Source organism: Bos mutus, chromosome 13, assembly GCF_027580195.1.
Source record: "Bos mutus isolate GX-2022 chromosome 13, NWIPB_WYAK_1.1, whole genome shotgun sequence".
Classification (NCBI taxonomy): Eukaryota; Metazoa; Chordata; class Mammalia; order Artiodactyla; family Bovidae; genus Bos; species Bos mutus.
The window spans coordinates 44895445-44913820 of NC_091629.1; the positions used below are offsets into that span (position 1 = coordinate 44895445).

At 50.5% G+C, this 18376-nt stretch overlaps 1 protein-coding gene and 1 long non-coding RNA gene across 4 annotated transcripts in view; one reads left to right on the forward strand and one right to left on the reverse strand.

Moving 5' to 3' along the window:
• The window catches only part of LOC138990447 (uncharacterized), a 58900-nt gene extending 57378 nt beyond the window's left edge, over positions 1 to 1522 (reverse strand). Inside the window, exon 1 of one of the 3 annotated variants that reach the window (XR_011466574.1) lies at positions 1385 to 1522. This is a non-coding gene — a long non-coding RNA (uncharacterized lncRNA). Of the gene's footprint in view, positions 1 to 1274; positions 1329 to 1384 lie in introns of those variants that run through there. The other 2 variants (XR_011466575.1, XR_011466573.1) reach the window with 2 other exon arrangements.
• A 19-nt stretch (positions 1523 to 1541) lies between these two features.
• Positions 1542 to 8554, forward strand: SRXN1 (sulfiredoxin 1). Its single transcript, XM_005887953.2, is given in 3 exon segments — positions 1542 to 1905; positions 6234 to 6309; positions 6312 to 8554. Coding segments are annotated over 3 exon segments (414 nt in total). The 5' UTR covers positions 1542 to 1692; the 3' UTR covers positions 6437 to 8554.
• Positions 8555 to 18376: the final 9822 nt, after the last annotated feature.

Genomic DNA, 18376 nt, shown 5'->3' on the forward strand with positions numbered 1-18376 from the left:
GCCTGGAGAATTCCATGGACAGAGAGCCTGGTGAGCTACAGTCCACAGGGTCGAAAAGAGTCAACCACAACTGTAGCAACTTAGCACGCACATCACCCTCTAACGCACATTATCTCCAAATGTTTTCACAGTTCCCTCACTATCATTTTACAAAAGAGAAGGCTGATGCTCTTGCATCTTCCCTGAGACCACACAGCCAGGGAGTGGCCATTTGGGATCTGAACCCAGGCCAGTCTGTGCCAAAGTCTTACTGTTGCCACAGATGCTATAAACACCAGAGATTAAAACCGGGAGCCTCTGCCTGCCTCCCTCTGGCTCCAGAGGACACTGGGTGCTGATTCTGGGATCAAGGAAATAGAGAGCTTTAAACAGAAGAGAGTGGGGATACCAGTCGGCATGTTTGGACCTAAGTCATGGGCTTCCCTGATAGCTCAGCTGGTAAAAAATCCATCTGCAATGCAGGAGACCTGGGTTCTATCCCTGGGTTGGGAAGATCCCCTGGAGAAGGGAACAGCTACCCACTCCAGTATTCTGGCCTGGAGAATCCCATGGACTCTATAGTCCATGGGGTCGCAAAGAGTCGGACGTGACTGGGCGACTTTCACTTCACTTCACATCACCACCACCCCTTGCAGCCCTGGTGTCCTCATCTGTAAGCAGGTGTTTAGTGGCCTGAGACTCTGAGCTCAGCATTTCATTTCCAGGGCCCTACCTTGGACAAGTGCTTCAACAACCATGTCAACTTCCTCAAGGCGCTGTGAGGATGAAAGCAGTTATTGTGGAGGTTCAGGGCAGTGCCCACACACTGTCAGCACCCTTCCAAAAGGCTCCCTGGGACTTCCCTGGTGATTCAGTGGCTAGGACTCCACAGGCACAATGCAAGGGGCCTGGTTGGGCCATCCCTGGTTGAGGAACTAAATTCCGCATGCTGCAACTAACACCCAAAGCAGCCAAATAAATACTTACAAAATGTTCCTTGGAACCCTGGTTCAGCCACTTACTAAGCCCATGACCTTGGGGGAAAACCACTTAAAGCTCGCTGTGCCTCAGTTTCCTCATCTGTAAAATGGAAATAATAATCATACCTAGCTGGTAGGGTTGTTTGAGGTTTAAATAGGTGATGTACATGCTAAGTGTTTAGAACAGTGCCTGACACAGCACCACATTCAGCAGATTCCTAGTATGACTGTCTTTGGTATTAATACCACCTCTGCAGCTATCACCACTAGCAATCCAAGGGCCGGGCGGCCAAGCGGCGAGTTTTGCCGACTCACCTTCGCTGGGCAGGTCCGGCCCCCTCTACCCGGTGCCCCCGCCATGGGCCTGAGTCACCCCGGAATGTGCGTCACCCGCGCCCCTCCCACTCCACGACCTGCAGACTCACCCTGAGTCAGCCTGCCCGGCCGCTTCCACTCCCGGGACGCCGCGCGGCGGAGGGCAGGCAGCGAGGCGCCCCCCAGCGGAGGGCCGAAGCCCCGCGCGCGTCGGGCAGCCGGGGGCGAGCGGAGCAGAGGTCCCGCAGGGGCGCTCGCTGGTGGGCGGGACCACTCTGGGGCCAGGGGAGAGAGACGCTCCGCGCTGCCCGGCTGCGCCCCCCTCCGCCCGCGCGGAATGGTACGGCCCGGCCGAGGTTAAAGCCCGGGGGGTGGAGGGGCCGCATCCCGCGACGGCCCAGGCGGCGGCGGCGGCGGAATGATGGGTCTCCGCGCGGGAGGAGCGCTGAGCAGAGCCGGGGCGGGCCGGGGGGCGCCCGAGGCACCGGGGCCGAGCGGCGGCGCGCAGGGCGGCAGCATCCACTCGGGCTGCATCACCGCCGTGCACAACGTGCCGCTGAGCGTGCTCATCCGTCCTCTGCCGTCTGTGCTGGACCAAGCCAAGGTGCAAAGCCTCGTGGACACGATCCGGGTGAGGCCCCGGGGAAGCCGGCTGCTGGGAAGGCTTCGGAGGAGGGAAGTCGCGCTGGACGCGAGAAGGGACTAGTTCAGTTTCAGCCGGAGTTTAGCCTTTGCTCTGTGACCTTGAGCAAGAGTTTGGGCCTCTCTGGGCCTCTGTTTCGTCATGGAGCAAGGAGACTGGAGGAGGTCATTAAAATAACTATCTCTGACTCCTATAAAGATAGCACTTGATATGGGCTTCCCTGGTGGCTCCCAGTAAGGAATCTGCCTGCAATGCAGGAGACCCGGGTTCCATCCCTGGGTCGGGAAGACCCCCTGGAGGAGGGCATGGCAACCCGTTCCAGTATTCTTGCCTGGAGAATCCCATGGACAGGGAAGCCTGGCAGGCTGCACCCCATAGGGTCACACAGAGCCCGACATGACTAAAGCGACTAAGCAGCAGCAGCTTCTTCATACCAACCCTGTAAGGTAGATACTACTATTGTTCCTCTTAAAGACAAGGAAATGAGGCCCAGGAGGATCCAAGCAGCTTGTCCAAGGTCAGGCATTTTAGAAAGTGGCACAGCCTGGCCCCAGTGCCCAGCTGCATGGCCACCACATAACCTGTGTGGTCACTTCTGGCTTTGGCAGTGGGACTGGGGGTGTCCTGTGCTGGGAAGACCTTGTTTGAACTGGAATTGGGAGAGAATGGGGTCAGCCACATCTCAGAGAGAGCTCAGGAAGGTCGGGGTGATCCTGGAGGGAGGGGACATGAGTGTCAGGTTAGGCCTGTGCAGCATCATATCCCCAGCCCCCAGACCCTCAGAAGTGGCCACAGGAGACCCCGAGGCCCCACAAAACCTCTCTACTGCTTGCCTGTTGTCTTTCAGTCCTAGAGTTTACACTGCTGCTTCCACTGTCTGGAACTGCTTCCCAGAGAGCCGCAGGGACTGGTCCCTCGCTTGGGTCAGGTGCCTGCTTCCCAGCAGCCCTGGCTTCTCTAGGTCTCCCATTAACCTGAGTAGTTCACCTTGAAAGCATAATTCAGGATAACGCCTGAGTTATGTTATCTGTGTGTTTGTGTTTTATTGTCTCCCTTCCCCCATCTCATTTGAACTCCAAGGAGCTGGGGTTTTGTCTGGTCATAGCACGAGCACGGTGCCTGGCTGTTTGTGATAGATCTGTCCAGGGATACTCTCTCCTACCCCTGGGCCTTTGCACAAGCTTCCCCCCTGCCAGAGACACTCCTTCATCTCTTCTTTACTGTTTCTAACTCCTTCTTGGTCTTCTGTCAGTGTCAGTGTCTTCCTTGACAGCCCCTGTAAGGTTAGGGGCCTCCTGATGGCCCCCAGCCACCTCCATACCTGTCAGCACACCTCTGATCCGGTACAACTGGGGTGTAATGGCCTCAGACACCTGTCTTCCACACCAGCACCATACCTTCTGGGAGGCAAAAACCAGGCCTGTCTTTGCTTATGGCATGTATTAGTTTTCTATGGCTACTGTAACAAATTCCAGAAACTTAGTGACTTAAAGCCAAGATTTTATTACTTTATAGTTCTATAGTTCAGAAGTCCAGAATGAGTCTCACTGGGCTAAAGTCAAGGTATCAGCCGGGCTGCATTCTTTTCTGGAGTCTCTGGGGGAGAATTCATTTCCTTGTTTTTCCCAGCTTCTAGAGGCCACCCACATTTTGGCTCATGACCTCTTTCCTCCACCTCAGAAGCCAGCAATATTAGATCTCCTCTTGCTCCTCTCTGTTCCACGTTTAAGGTCTCTGGTGATTACTTTTGGCCCATCTGGACAACCCAGGATAATATCCCCATCTCAAGATCTTTAACTTAATTCCATCTGGAAACTTCCTATCCCTTGGGAGTAACATATTCACAGGTTCCGGGGATTAGGATGTGGACATCTTTGGGGGCTGTTATCCTGCCCACCCATCATCACAGCCCTGACACCCAGCACAAGGCTTGCCTGGCACAACTGCCTCTCTTTGCTGCTGAACTGTCAGGCAGGCTGTGCTCCACGCCTAACTTATATCAGCTTCCCAACTTCATCAACAGCCTATAGGGTATCTATTCCCATCTTACAGATAAGGAACAATGCCCAGTGGCAAGGCCCCTTGCTTACACCTCCCTCCCTACCCAGCCACCTCCCTCCCCCCTCCTGCTGCTTTGTGGAGTAGCTGGGATTTAAATTCAGGTTTGCCTTGTGCAAGAACCCCAGCTCATAACTGCTGGGCCTTACTGCTTAATAATAACTTCTGGGATAAATGGAAAAACGAATCCATCAATGCAGCCTAAGAAGAGACCGCTTTAGGGCCAGTGTGGAAGGCCTTCTAGCAACTCACTTAATTCCATCTCCCTCTACTCCATCCCACCCTGCCCCAGACTTTCCCTATGTAGAGGTCCACCCACTCTCCATCTGGCTACTAAGGCCCTGAATAGGAAGTCAGCTTAGATTTTCTTCTTCCTCTTCTCCTCACATTCACCCCTCCCCTGGGATCTGCCCCCTGAACATGTCGCTAACCTGTCCATCTCTCCCTGTCCTCTGAACGCCCTGACCCAGGACAGCCTCCTCTGCTGAGTACCTGCTGGGGACTCGCCTCTGTCCTCCCTGCTTTTGTCTTTGTCCACCTCACCAAGGCTGCTTTCTCATCACACCTTTCTAGAATGTCCCTCATATCATGTCACCCTCTCCTGTTTAAAACACTCCAGGACCTAAGAGGTATAAACTTCCATTTATAAAATAAATGAGTCGTGTATGAAATGTGCAGTGTGGGAAAGATAGTCAAAAACTACGTAATATCTTTGTATGTTGATGGATGGTAACTAGACTCAATCATGATGATCATTTTGAAATGTATAGAAATATCCAATCACTGCGTTGTGTACCAGGAACTAACATAGTGGTGTACATCAATTATACTTCAAAAACAAACAAACTCATAGAAAAAAGGCCAGATTTGGGATTACCAGAGGTAGGGGTGGGAGGGGGAGAGTAAAGAGAAGGAAAATTGTACTCAGGCGGTCACAAGGCACTAACTTCTATTATAAGATAAGTAAGTACCAGGGATGTAAAGTACAACATGATAAATATAGTAAACACTGTTGTGCATTATGTATGAAAGTTGTTTAGAGAGTAAGTCCTAAGAGCTTTCATCACAAGGAGGCTTCCCTGGTGGCTCAGATGGTAAAGAATCTGCCTGCAATGCAGGAGGCCTGAGTTCAACTCCTTGGTTGGGAAGATCCCCTGGAGAAGGGAATGGTAACCCAGTATTCTTGCCTGGAGAATTCCATGGACAGAGGAGCCTGGCGGGCTACAGTCCATGGGGTTGCAAAGAGAGAGACTAACACAACTGAGAGACTAATGCTTTAGTCACAAGGGAAAAAAGTTTTTTATTTCTTTAGTTTTGTATGTATATGAGATGATGGATGTTCACGGAACTTATTGTAGTCATCATTTCATGATGTTTTAAGTCAAATCATTGTATTTATACCTTTAGCTTATACCGTGCTGTACATCAGTTCTATCTCAATAAAACCTTTCTGGCCTCTTCTGCTCCACAGACCCCTGAGTCTCTTCTGGCTACACTGGCCTCTTTGCCGTGCCTGCAATACAGCAAGCTTGTTCTCGCCTCAGGCATTTTGCATTTGCTATTCCCTCTGCCTGGAACGCCCTTCCCACGGGTAATACACACTGTGCCTTACTGAGCCTAGTCCATGTGCCAAGTGCTGTTTGAAGCACTGTATGTCTGTTAACTCATTAAACCCAACAGTTCTATGAGGTGGTTGTGTCATCTTCATCCCCATCTGGGGCAACTGAGGCACAAATATGAATTGTCAAAGGTCACAGAGCAATTAAGTAGCAGAGCTGAGATTTGAACTTGGCAGTCAGACTCTTTCTCTAAAGATTCTACCTCTCTGTCTTCCCCAGGGGAGTTCTCTGTGTTCAGGTCTCTGCTTCATTGTCACTCCCATCGTTGTCATGACAACCTGTGTTATTGTCTTCTTAGCATTTATCACTCTAGCATCCATGTGCCCCATGGTGGCAGGGGCTGTGTCTGTACCTTATTCCCAGAGTCTAGAACAGTGCCAGGTAATATACATGTGGTGTGATAAATGGTTAACAACCTGGGGGTGGGAAGAAGCCCTGATTTGTAGTATCTGCCAATTTCCTTGGTGTAAATACTCTTACCATGACTGATTTTCATGCTGCCAAGGTCAGCCAGCTCACAAAACTGACCATGTAACTGTTGCCTTTCACAAACCAGCGTGAGCACCTGGAGGAGTTCAGCCCAGGTTAACTGTCCAACACCATGCCACGCTCATTCACCCTGTGTCCTCTTGCCGCCAGGAGAATCCAGACAGCGTTCCCCCGATCGACGTCCTCTGGATCAAAGGGGCCCAGGGCGGTGACTACTTCTACTCCTTTGGGGCTGCCACCGGTATGCAGCCTACCAGCAGCTGCAGCGAGAGACCATCCCCGCCAAGCTTGTCCAGTCCACCCTCTCGGACCTAAGGGTGTACCTGGGCGCTTCCACACCGGACTTGCAGTAGCAGCCTCTTTGGCACTTGCCCCCACTACCAGGAAGCTGGAAGACACCTGGCCTCCAGTGGACTAGGCCGTGCAAAGGTGTAGCAGGAGTGCGTTCCATTTGTGCGTGGCAGGTGGGTCTGGCGTGAAGCACCTCTTAGCTAGCTTCAAGACCTTGGACTCATGACTGAACAGTGTGGGAGTCCCACTTCCCACCTTGGGGAAAATGGGGTCCTGTGTTTGCTCTTGAGAAATTATTGAGAGGCTGAAATGAGAAAGGAGACGGATTTGGAGAGTCATATGCCCCTGGCTCCAGATACCCAAGGACAAAGATCCTTCTGCATTTCTGTCCTGGTATCATGTGAATTCATTCATCTGCAAGTGAAGGAAAACCTAGGTTACAGTGACTTAAACAAAGAGAAGTTTGCTTTTCCACATAGCATGAATTCTGGAGACTGTTGGCTAATGGTACTGGTTAAACCACTCAGCAAAGTTAGGGCACACATCTCTGATCCTTTCAGCCTTTCCCTCATTGCTTATCACTTCACAGTCACAAGATGGCTGCTGTACCTCCAGCAATCGTGGCTATGTCCAAGGAAGAAGGGAGTCAGGGAGGAGAAAGGGCCCAGCCAGCTGGACCGATCAGCTTCTATCATAAATTCAGGACTTTTCAGAGGCCTGTTTCCTGCTTTCTTCCCCCATGTATTTCTACTTAGATCTCCTTGGCCCAAACCAGGTACAGAAGCCACCCCTAGCTGCAAAGAAAACTAAGACAGCAGGAACACAATTGTCACAGTTGAGTAGATCAATCATATCCCATCTCCTAGAACTGTCACACAGCCTCCTAAAAAATACTGGAATCCCATTGCCAAGAGAGAAATAAGAAATTGTGTATCAGTTAGCCTTTGCTGAGAAACCAACAATTCCTGAACTTGGCAGCTAAATACAAGTTGTTTATTTGTCTACAATTCTGTGGGTTAGCAATTTGGGCTGGACTTATCTGGGCAGTTCTGCTGACCTTGCCTGAGGTCACTCATGGGGTTGTATGCAAATCAATTGTCACCCAAAATGGCCTGGATGGTTTCAAATAGCCTGACTCCCTTGTCTGGGCAGTAGGTGGGCTGTTGCCTGGGTGACTTGGTTCTCCTCCAGGTGGCCACTCCACCAGTTAGTTCAGGCTTATTCACATGATGGCATCAGGGCTGAGAGAGAGGAAGAGAGAGAGAGAGAGAGAAGTGGGGCGTGCATGGGAGACAGGAAGAGAGAGAAAGATGGAGAGAGAGGAGAAGTTGCAAGGCTTTTTTGAGTTCTAGGCCAGAATTGGTGTAACGTCACTTCTGCTAAGTCCTTTTGGTCAAAGCAAATCAAAAGTTTGGCTCATATTCAAGGGCTGGGGAAACAGACTATACCTCGTGGAGAAACTACAAATGATTTGTGGCATTTTTTCTATCTATCACAAATGACTTTGGATAGCAAATAACAGTGTTTCTTTGTTTCTTTCTCTCATGCATGGGGCCTTGCTCTGTCCAGGCTGAAGTCATTAAACACTGTCCTGGCCCTGCCAAGGGGAAGAAGTGAGGGGCGGTGGATGGGGCTCTCCTAGGGCTGGGCCCACTCTGGGAGGGCCCTCAACATCTGTACTCTGGTGGGTTAGGGTGGGTGGGTAGGCCAGGTAGGACATTCCAAAGGAGCTTCTGAAATCCTGTAGTCCTGTGGGGAAGCGAAGAGGCAGAGGAAGGGTGCAGAGTGAGGTGGACCTTCCTCTTACTGCACTGCTGAGGGAACTCCACCACTTGGCATTTTCAAACTTCATTTTCTCCAGCTCAGTAATGAAGACAACCGCTTTCCCACCCATTCTCTGTCCCAGGGATTGATGACTGAGGTGACCAATGGAATTTAAAAGGACGTAGTTCTAAATGTAGTGTGATATCCTGGATTGGAACTTGAAACAACAGCAACAAAAGGACATTAATGGAAAAACTGAAAATCTGAAGAAGGTCTGGATGTTAGTTAATTTATCCAAATGTTGATATTGGGGTGGGCTGGGTACAGAGGATATGGGAACACTGTACTGTATTCACAACTTTTCTGTTAATCAAAAATCACTGCCAAATAAAAGTTTATTTAATAAAAAGAGAGGGGTAATTGAGATAAACCAATGGTTCTGGTTCACAAAATGGGTTTGCTGAATCACAGATGATCAGACTGCACCCCCAGAGTTGCTAATTCAGAAGGTCTAGGGTGGAGCCTAAGAATTTGCTTTTCCAACAAGTTCCCAGCTGATGTTGACGCTGCTGATCAGGGACCGCAAGCTGAGAACCACTGATCTAGACTGTGTTGCTTCTTTTCAAGTATGGTGACAGCCCTGCACCTCCAATGGAGAAGAAAGAGTTGGGTCCCAGGAGATCCATGTTTGGAACTAGCTTGTGCACCCACTCCATATGACATTGGACAAGCCCGTTCCTGGGGCTTCTTCCAAGTTGTCTAATGGACTGTCTACCCCTGAGGTTTGTAGAGGCGCTTGGGGGCAGGGCGGAGGGTAACTGAGGACATGCTTTATAAGCTGCTGTCATGACTTGCTGCTTCTCATGTGAGACACCTGCACCCACTGAGTAGCAGAGCGGTTACTCCTTCTTGGAACGATTTCCCTTCCTACAGATAAGGCCCAAGCAGGCAGCGCTAGGGGTACTACTGGGCACTGAGAGGAAGCTGCAGAGCAGACTTGGTGCGGGAGGGACTGGTGGTTCTTAAGAAGAGGTGCTGGGTTTTGAAGCGTCAGTGGAGACTAAGCTGCATTTCCCGCTTGGGCCAGCAGATGGCGCTGCTTTCTGGCTGCCCGAGCGGGGTTGGGCCTCCGACCTACAGAATAACTGCTGTGGGAAGAGGGAAAGATGGAGGGGTCTGACTGTGAGGGATGCCCATAGATTGCCCAGGGAAGCCAGGGCTTCAGGCAGGAGAAGGAGACCTGGCTGGGAGTTTGGAGTTTCAGGTTTACTTACCCTTGTCGGATCTTGCTTTCTGGCCCCACACACATCATGGCATCTCCAGGCCTGTCATAGGAGACTAGGGTCTCTACACGGGGTGTGCTGGGCCAATTTATCCTAAACTCACCTCCTGCAAGAAGCTTCCAGATCCTCCAGGCTGAGCTCCCTACCTCTTCTGGGCTCCCCCTGATCCAAAAATGTGTCCCCTCCCAAAACAAACCACTGCTCCAGGGAACTTGGGACCTCCTATTTCCCTTACTGCCCTGGGATAAACCCCTTTCACCATGGTAGACTTTTTAAATGTTTTATTTTCACAAGGTAAATGTGTGTATATTTACCTTTTAAACATTAAGATAGCAAAATGCTAAATAATTAATATTAACAAAGTAAAATATGAGAGACAAGCTGATATCCACCATGACTCCTAGTCCTGGTTGTCCCTTTGCCCTCTCTGTTTGTAGGGTTAAACACCTTCATGAATTTGGCATATACCCTTCCAGACCTTTTTCTAACTTAGAAGGTGTATGTGTGTGAATATACAATGTTTTTCTTTTTTACTTAATTTTGCAGGTCACATTTCTTCGCTAGTGATGTGCCTTAGTCCTCCACCCCATGAGTGCCTTTATTCTTCTCCCAGAGTCTCCCTCATTCTAGTTGCTTCTTGAAAGTGAAAAAAGCAAAGTGAAAATGTTAGTCGCTCAGTCGTGTCTGACTCTTTGCAACCTTATGGACTGTAACCCACCAGGCTTCTCTGTCCATGGAATTCTCCAGGCAAGAATACTGGAGTGGGTAGCTATTCCCTTCTAAGAGGGATCTTCCCGCTCCAGGGTTTGAACCTGGGTCTCTCATATTGAAGGCAGATTCTTCACCATCTGAGCCACCAGAGAAACCCCCTGGTTGATTCTCAGAGGGCCTTTCTTATCACCGTTTAAGGTGTCACCTCTCCCATTATTCTGTCACCGCACTCGGTTTTATTTTCTTCATGGCATTTGTCACACTTCCCGAAATTATCTTTTGCATCTGTTTATGACTGTCTCATCCACTAGAATGTAAGTTCTTGAGGCAGGACTTGATCTGTCCTTTGACTGTAAGCCCAATGCCGAGAACTGCCTGACAGGGGCTTCCCTGGTGGTCCAGTGGTTGGGAGTACAATGTGGAGGACTGAGGTTCAATTCCTGGTCATGGAACTATAATCCCTATGCCACAGGCAACTAAGCCCCCTCGCCACAACTAGAGATGCCGCAACCAAGAACTGACAGAGCCAAAAATAAATATTTTTTAAAAGCTGCCTGACACATAAATGTTCAATAAAAATGCTAAATGAGTAAAGTCCATATAGGTCTAGCTTATTCTTTTCATTGCTGCCTGGTGTTCCAGGGTCTTCATATAACCATGTATTAGTCATTCTGTTAATGACTGAGGGGTTACTGTTATTTGCTACTATAAACGCTTTCTGCCATCGCGCTCTGTGCTCAGTCAGCTTTGTACACAGGAGTGGCACAGCCTGGCCTGTGCATGGGTGTTGGCCAATTGCTCTCCAGAGTGGCTGTTCCAAGTGCCTTTCCCTGAGTTTGGAGTAGGGGTGGGGGTCAGCTTTCTGTCCCTGCACTCCAGCCAGTGTTTCTTAACCTGCTTTGGATGATGAACACAGTTGAGAATCTGAAAAACAGCCATGAGCTCCTTCTCCAGAAACACACACAAATCTGAGGATTTCTGAGGATGCCTGGATTTAAAGGTCTTATCCCCCAGGTCCTGGATCCAGTGTTTAGAATCCTAGTTGTTTCATTGCATGGCCAGGAATGAATGAGGCACACACAGGTAGGGGTGTGAACAAATGAATAAATGGGCTCTAGTTTTGTGAGGCAATGGCAACCCACTCCAGTGTTCTTGCCTGGAGAATCCCAGGGACGGGGGAGCCTGGTGGGCTGCCATCTCTGGGGTCGCACAGAGTCGGACACGACTGAAGTGACTTAGCAGCAGCAGCAGCTTTGTGAGGGTAGATAAAAGTGCTCAGACCCTGATCTGTCTCCAGTCAGAAAAAAACAGCTATGTTGGAGGCGTGGGGGCGTCCAGCCCTGCTCTATCTTGGACCCTGGGGTCCCCTGAGAACCAGATCCAAAGGCTCTCTAGAGTAGGTCTGGGTAGCTCCACTTGTCAGCCAGGGTGAGAAGTAGGCCAAGTCTGGCATCCAGGGTCAAAGCTGGGAACCAGAGAGAGGCCTTGAGTCCCTTGGGCCAGATAAGGACACCGCAAGGCGTTCCTCCCTGTCTCCCACCCAAACCATATTTGCTCCAGTGTTCGCAGGCAGCCTTTGGGGTTCGAATCCCACCTCTAGCTCTTCCACAGAGCAGGAACATAGCGGATGCTCATTACAGAAAGGCTCCACCGTCAGCACCTCCATACTTGATGCAGCCATCCCAAGAACTGGACAGAGAGGGAATGATCTTCCCTGTTGGACAGAGGGGTAAACTGAGACCCGAAGCGGGGGGAGCCGGGTTACGACCGCACACAGGGACCCCCGCCCCATCTCCGCCCGCCCATCCGCCCCGCCCTCCCCGGCGGCCCCTTCCCCGGGCCTGACCCCCGGCGCTGCCTGACAGATGACCTCAGCTGCCGCCAATCCATTGGTTCCAGCTCCCGGGGGGAGCGCAGAACAAAGCGTGCTTTGTGGTGGGGCCGTCCCCTCCCCCGGCGCGCCGCCGCCGGGACCCCCTCCGGAACTCCGCGCGACGCCCCCCGGCCGACAGCCGTGTAATGTCTTCCAGGCCCGCGCGGCTCCTCGCAGAGCCCCCGGAGCTGCTCTCGCCTCCCCCGCCCGCCTGGTGGGGCTCCCCGGGCGGCGGGATGGGCGGGGGCGCCCCCAGCGGGAGGTCGCGAGGGCCGCCCACCTGTCCCCGAGAAGGGAGCCGGAGGGCGAGGCACCAGCCCCAGTGGTCCCGGCTGTAGGCTCCAGGCAGGTGCTGCCCGCTGACAAGCTGAGTGCTGCCACACCGGGTGGAAAGTATAGGTGACTGCGTTACTATTATTGTTATTGTTGCCATTACTATTATTGTTAAGTATTTTGTGATTGTGAGGGGGAGTCGCTTTCACAGACATAGGTTTGCGTCTTGGCTTTGCCACCTGCTGGCCATGGAACCTTCGTGAGCACGGTCACCTCTCAGAACAACAGCAACAGTAGCCAGCATTTCTTGAACACCTATTTTGTGCCAGACCCTAAGTGCAAAGGCTTTGTGCTGCGCTTAGTCGCTCAGTCGTGTCTGACTCTGTGCGACCTCATGGACTGTAACCCACCGGACTCCTCTGTTCTTGGGATTCTCCAGGCAAGAATACTGGAGTGAGTTGTCATTTCCTTCTTCAGGGGATGGAACCCAGGTCTCCCACATTGCAAGTGGATTCTTCACTGTCTGAGCCAATGAACTCATTTAATCCTCACCACAAATTTAGGAGGGATGATTATCACCCCTCTTTCACAGAGAAAGGAACCCTGGCCCCAGCTTTCCTGAAGACGCATTCAACTCCTGTGCCTCAGTTTCTCTGTCTGCAAAATAGCTCCCCAAGAGCTGTTCACTCTTATTGGTCTTACCTCCTTCCAACTGAGGACGCAGGGCTGGGAATGGCTTGCTCCCTGGCTTGCTCAGGAGCACCACATGGGTCTGTCCCCAAACCCTCTGTCTTTAGAGGACTTTTCAAAGAGGGCAATGCTCTTGCTGGTTACTGCTGGGCTCGTGGGGGAGGGAGGAGTGTCTGCCTGCAGCTGGAAACCTTTCCCCTGAGAGATAAGCTTCCATATCTTGTGCTGCCCTTGAGGGCTGAGGAGGTGAGAGCAGGGAGGTGGGGATGCCATGTCCAGAGAGGGGACCAAGGAGCCAGGAGGGGGCTGGGAGTGGCTGCCCCAGCCCTCACACACTCCCTGGATGTTCCTTCTTCCGGGGACCTATGGGGCACCAGACACTGCTCCAGGTGCTGAGAATATTAGAGTACAAAACAGATGGAAACTCTCATCCTCTTGAAGTCCACTCGCAGGAGATGAGCAAGAAACACACGTGAAACATGTATGACATGTAAACTGCAGTATCTGATAGTGTTAAGTGCTGCGAGGGAAAAGCAGGGGAAGGAGAAAGAAGGAGATGGGAAACGTCAGTTTCATTAAGGCGTTAGGCTTCTCCAAGGAGGGGACATCAACCTGAACAGAGAGGAAAGAAGCCCTATGGCTGTCAGAAGGAACAGCACGTGCAAAAGCCCTGAGGCGAGAGCCCCTTGGATTGTCCAGGAAACAGCAGGGTGGCCAGTGTGGGAGGGGCAGCCTGGATGGGACAAGACTGGGCTGGGCAGCTGATGAGGTGGGAGAGGTGGGCACTGTCAGCCTGGCACTTTGACTGGGAGCCATGTGAGGCTTGGAGCAGAGGAGGGACCTGGTGTCTCTGGCTGCTGAGTCAAGCAGGGTTGGAAAGGGGGTGAAGGGGAGCCTGTTGCTGTCACCAGGGCCCCAGGTTCTGGTCAGTGGGTTGGATCAGGGTGGAGAGAAGTGACCAGAATCCGGATGTAATTTGAAGATAGAGCCCAAGAATTTTCCAATGGATGGAACTGGATCTGAGGGATGAGGGTAGGAGAGAGGACTCTAGTGACCCCCAGATTTAAGAGTCCACCAGCCCTTTTCAGAAACTTCACTGCAGGCCAGAATGTAGACAGAATCCCTGGGGTGAAACCACTCTGTCCCCAGTGCCCTGGAGGACTCAGCCAAGCATGAAACACACATTAGGGCTTCCAGTTCCTCAAGAGTGCAAAGAGGAGGTGAAGTTAGAAACATGTTTCCTAAAATCCCATCAAGAGCCTCCTCCACAATTTGGGCCACTTGGGACAGGAGGGCTCAGTATCACCTATAGGAACCACTGTTTTTGAATTGTTAAATCTATTTGCTTTTGTTTTACTTAAACAACAAAAAAATTTTTTAAGAAACTGGAGATAGTTGGACTAAATGGAAAATCAGTAGCAGGTGACATAAAACTATGTGATGATCAATGTGAACAGTGTAAACATAACACTGTTACTTTGTCCAACTTCTCTCTCCCCCTCCCCGCCTTCCTCTCCACCCTCCTTCCCCTCTTTCCTTCCCTCTCTCTCCCACCCCCACCAATTCAGGACTTTCTCCTGGACTCAAAGATACTGAAAAAAGATTAGTCATCTTGCTCTCTGTGTCCTCACCTTTTTTTGTTTTATTTAACAGACAAAAGCACTTACGTTATTTAAATACTTCCCGAGTATAAAGGCATTTAATCCTCACAACCACCACATGCAGTGGACACACTTATGATTCCCACTTTGCAGATGAGGAAGCTGAGGCTCAAAGGGATGAGGCCCCTTGCCCACAGTCACACAGCAGGGCTGAGGCAGAGCCTAGAGGCAAACCTAGTCAGGCCCATTCTGAAGGCCACTCCTTGTCACGTGAAGGCATATGATTATCACTATGAACGTGCTGAACTACTGGAACTACAAGAGTCTTCTGTTAATTTTAAGTCAGTACACATTTATTGCTGCTGCTGCTGCTGCTAAGTCACTTCAGTCGTGTCTGACTCTGTGCGACCCCATAGATGGCAGCCCACCCGGCTCCGCCGTCCCTGGGACTCTCCAGGCAAGAACACTGGAGTGGGTTGCCATTTCCTTCTCCAATGTATGAAAGTGAAAAGTGAAAGTGAAGTCACTCAGTCATGTCCGACTCTTTGCGACCCCATGGACTACAGCAGCCTACCAGGCTCCTCCGTCCATGGGATTTTCCAGGCAAGAGTACTGGAGTGGGGTGCCATTGCCTTCTCCGACATATTTATTGAGTGTCTACTAAAGTGAAAGTCATATCGTAACACCTTTGCTTAACAGTATTTGAGGATCGAATCTAGAAAACAATTCCAGGTTCCTCACCATCAATGCCATGAATGACCTGCCCTTCCTCACCTCATCCCACTCCCGCCAGGCTGGCTGCCTCACAGTTTCCAATTGCTTTCTGACCTCAGGGCCTTTGCACTTGTTCTGGACTCTGTTTGGAATGCTCTTCCTCTGGTTCTTCTGGCTCCCGCACATTCTCTAGGACTCAGTTCAAATATCAAATCCTTAGAGAGGCTTCCCTTGCTGCTTCATCTCCCCCATAGATTCCCCAATATTCTCACCATTTTTTTTCCTTCATGGCTTGTAATTGTTTTATTTACCTGTGTACTTGTTCTATATCTTGCTGCACTGCTATGATGTAAGCTCTTTAAGCTGAACCTAGTGGTTCAGCTTAGAGCAACTAAGCATCTGGGGTGAAGAGCCCAGAGAAGAGCAGACTGGGGGAGGGGCATTTGTGTTGTCCCCAGATAGGGAAGCAGATGTGTTTGTGGAGCCATAGAGGGCAAGGGGTCACCAGGAAGACCAATTTAATGTGAGGAAAAGTCTTTCACATAGTCCTAACATTTGGACATTAGAAAAGTCTATGTCATTGGGTAGTGAGCTCCCCATCACAGGGGCTATGCAAGTTGAGATAGGATAGCCTCTGGTATATTGGCGCTGTGTAGGATTACTATCAATGGGGTAGCTATTCATTTACTTGCTCATTTACCCATTCATTTATTCTTTTATCTATCCATTTATTCATTGACTCCACTCAGTTGGTAAAGGATCCACCTGCAATGCAGGAGACCCTGGTTCGATTCCTGGGTTGGGAAGATCTGCTGGAGAAGGAATAGGCCATCCACTCCAGTATTCTTGGGTTTCCCTTGTGGCTCAGCTAGTAAAGAAGCCACCTGCAATGCGGGAGACCTGGGTTGGGAAGATCCCCTGGAGAAGGTAACAGCTACCCATTTCAGTATTCTGGCCTGGAGAATTCCATGGATTGTATAGTCCATGGGGTCGCAAAGAGTCAGACACGACTGAGCGACTTTGACTTACACGTGTCTTGCTTTCCATGTTTCCCAAACTGCTGTGTGATGGACAACCTTCATGACTTGGCCACAACCACAGGGCATCTGTGTTTAATATCTTAATATATATGTTATGTACATAATGTCTTCAGTCAGCCTTGGGAGGCTGACTAAAATTTAAATATGTGTTTTAAAATCAACTTTATTGAGGTAAAATCTATACAGAATAAAATGCATCTATTTAGGTGCACAGTGCAACATATTTTAACAAATATACACACCCACGTAACCACTACCTCAGTCAAAACAGAACATTCCATTACCGTCACAAGTTCCCTTGTAACATCAGGCCCCCAGCACCAGCCTGGTCCCAGACAATCACTTTATCAGAAAATGCCAACACTTCTCCATAGCTTCTCCAGGGCCACTTTGTACTCTCACCAGTAATATCCAAACAGAAAAAAAAAAAAAAAAAAAATCAGAATCCCTTACCACAAATAAAAAGTAACTGACCAAAATGAGCAAAATGGAAACAAAACAATATTCTCAAATTCTAGCTGGATACCATTGTCTGTAGAAGTTCTGGGTCCAAGATCAGCTTTGTCCAGGTGAGAGAGAGAGCAAAAGAGACTGGGAGAGCACACACGTGATCCACGGGTGTTCAAAAGATGTTAACAGCATCGTTGGAGACTTTCTCTTTGGCCTATTGGAAAATCTGGAAGATACTGAAAAAAGAATGACTTTTTCACGGTGTATTTGTTTTTTTAATACCTTGTTATTCACCCACATCATCTTTGGTCCATTCCCACAATGACCCCGCTGATACAGATTCCATGTTCGGGAAACATGGCAGCTCCTTATCTCCCCTTTCATCCACCCACTCATTCATTTATTTACAAAACAAGTGTTAGCAGCCATACTGAGCCAGCTGCTGGGGCTAGGAGAGACACTCTCAGCCTTGAGGATAGCGTAGTGGCCAACACCTTGTGGACTGTGAGCAAATACCTGTTGCATGGATCATTGTGGGTTAAAAGACACAAACAGTCACATTCTCCTAGATTCTCTAAGCTGTTGCTCCAACAGTGTCTTCCTAGGGCAATCAAGGAAGGCTGCCCTGAGAAGGTGGCCCTTGAGCAGAAACTTGACCACCATCTTCCATTCATTTGACAGGTCAGGAAACAGGGACACAGACAGGTAACTTTCTCAAGGTCACATAGGAAGAAGAGAGGAAATGAGGGATGGGCAGAGCCTAGAACTCAGAGCCCCAGCCCACCGTTTATCCCAAGGGCTCAGCCAGGTCCCAGACTGGGAGACCAGAGAGCAGGGCTGGGGAGGGGGCCCCTAGGCCCTAAGTCTGGAATCCATTTGCTCTGGCCCAGTAGTGTTTTCCCAGGGAAGAGTAGGAGGCCCTGGCCCTACCCCTGCCCACCCCCCCACCATCTGCTCCCTGTTTATTTATTTATACTTAAGTCTCACCTCCCAACCCTGCCGGGGGCACAAAACATACTGGCATCCCTGCCGAGAGGGGAATGAGGGGGAGAGAGACGCTGTCAGCCCCATGGCCAGGGGGAGCCAAGGACTGAGCCCCACTACCCTACCCTGCAGGGACCAGCCAGATAACTGGGTTCAGATCCCAGCTGTGGGGCCTCTGGGCTGTGTGAGGGCTCAGTGCCTCTGTCTCCTCATCTGTAAAATGGGGTTACTAATAGCGACCACTGGTTTTACCAGCACTTCATGGAGTTGCTAGTGAGATTCAGGAACGTACTTCAGATAGGGTCTGGCACAGACAGGCTCCCAAGTGTTTCTGTTATACTGTGTGACCTTACACAGCACCCTACTCTCTCTGGCTCTTTCTCTTGTTTCTGCAATGGTGGCTACTTCAGGATCTAAGGGGTTCCAAGCCTAATGTCCTGAGATTTGCAAGCGCTAAAACCCTGGTCCCCTCCCCAGGACCCACACCCCTGGCCCTGGCCAAGATGGATAATTGATGCCAGCCCCCTGCCTCCAGTGGACTTTGCCCTCCAATATCCCCTAATCTGCAGGGGATGAGAGGGGGGCAAATCAACGCCTTCCCCAGCCCTGCACAAGGCAG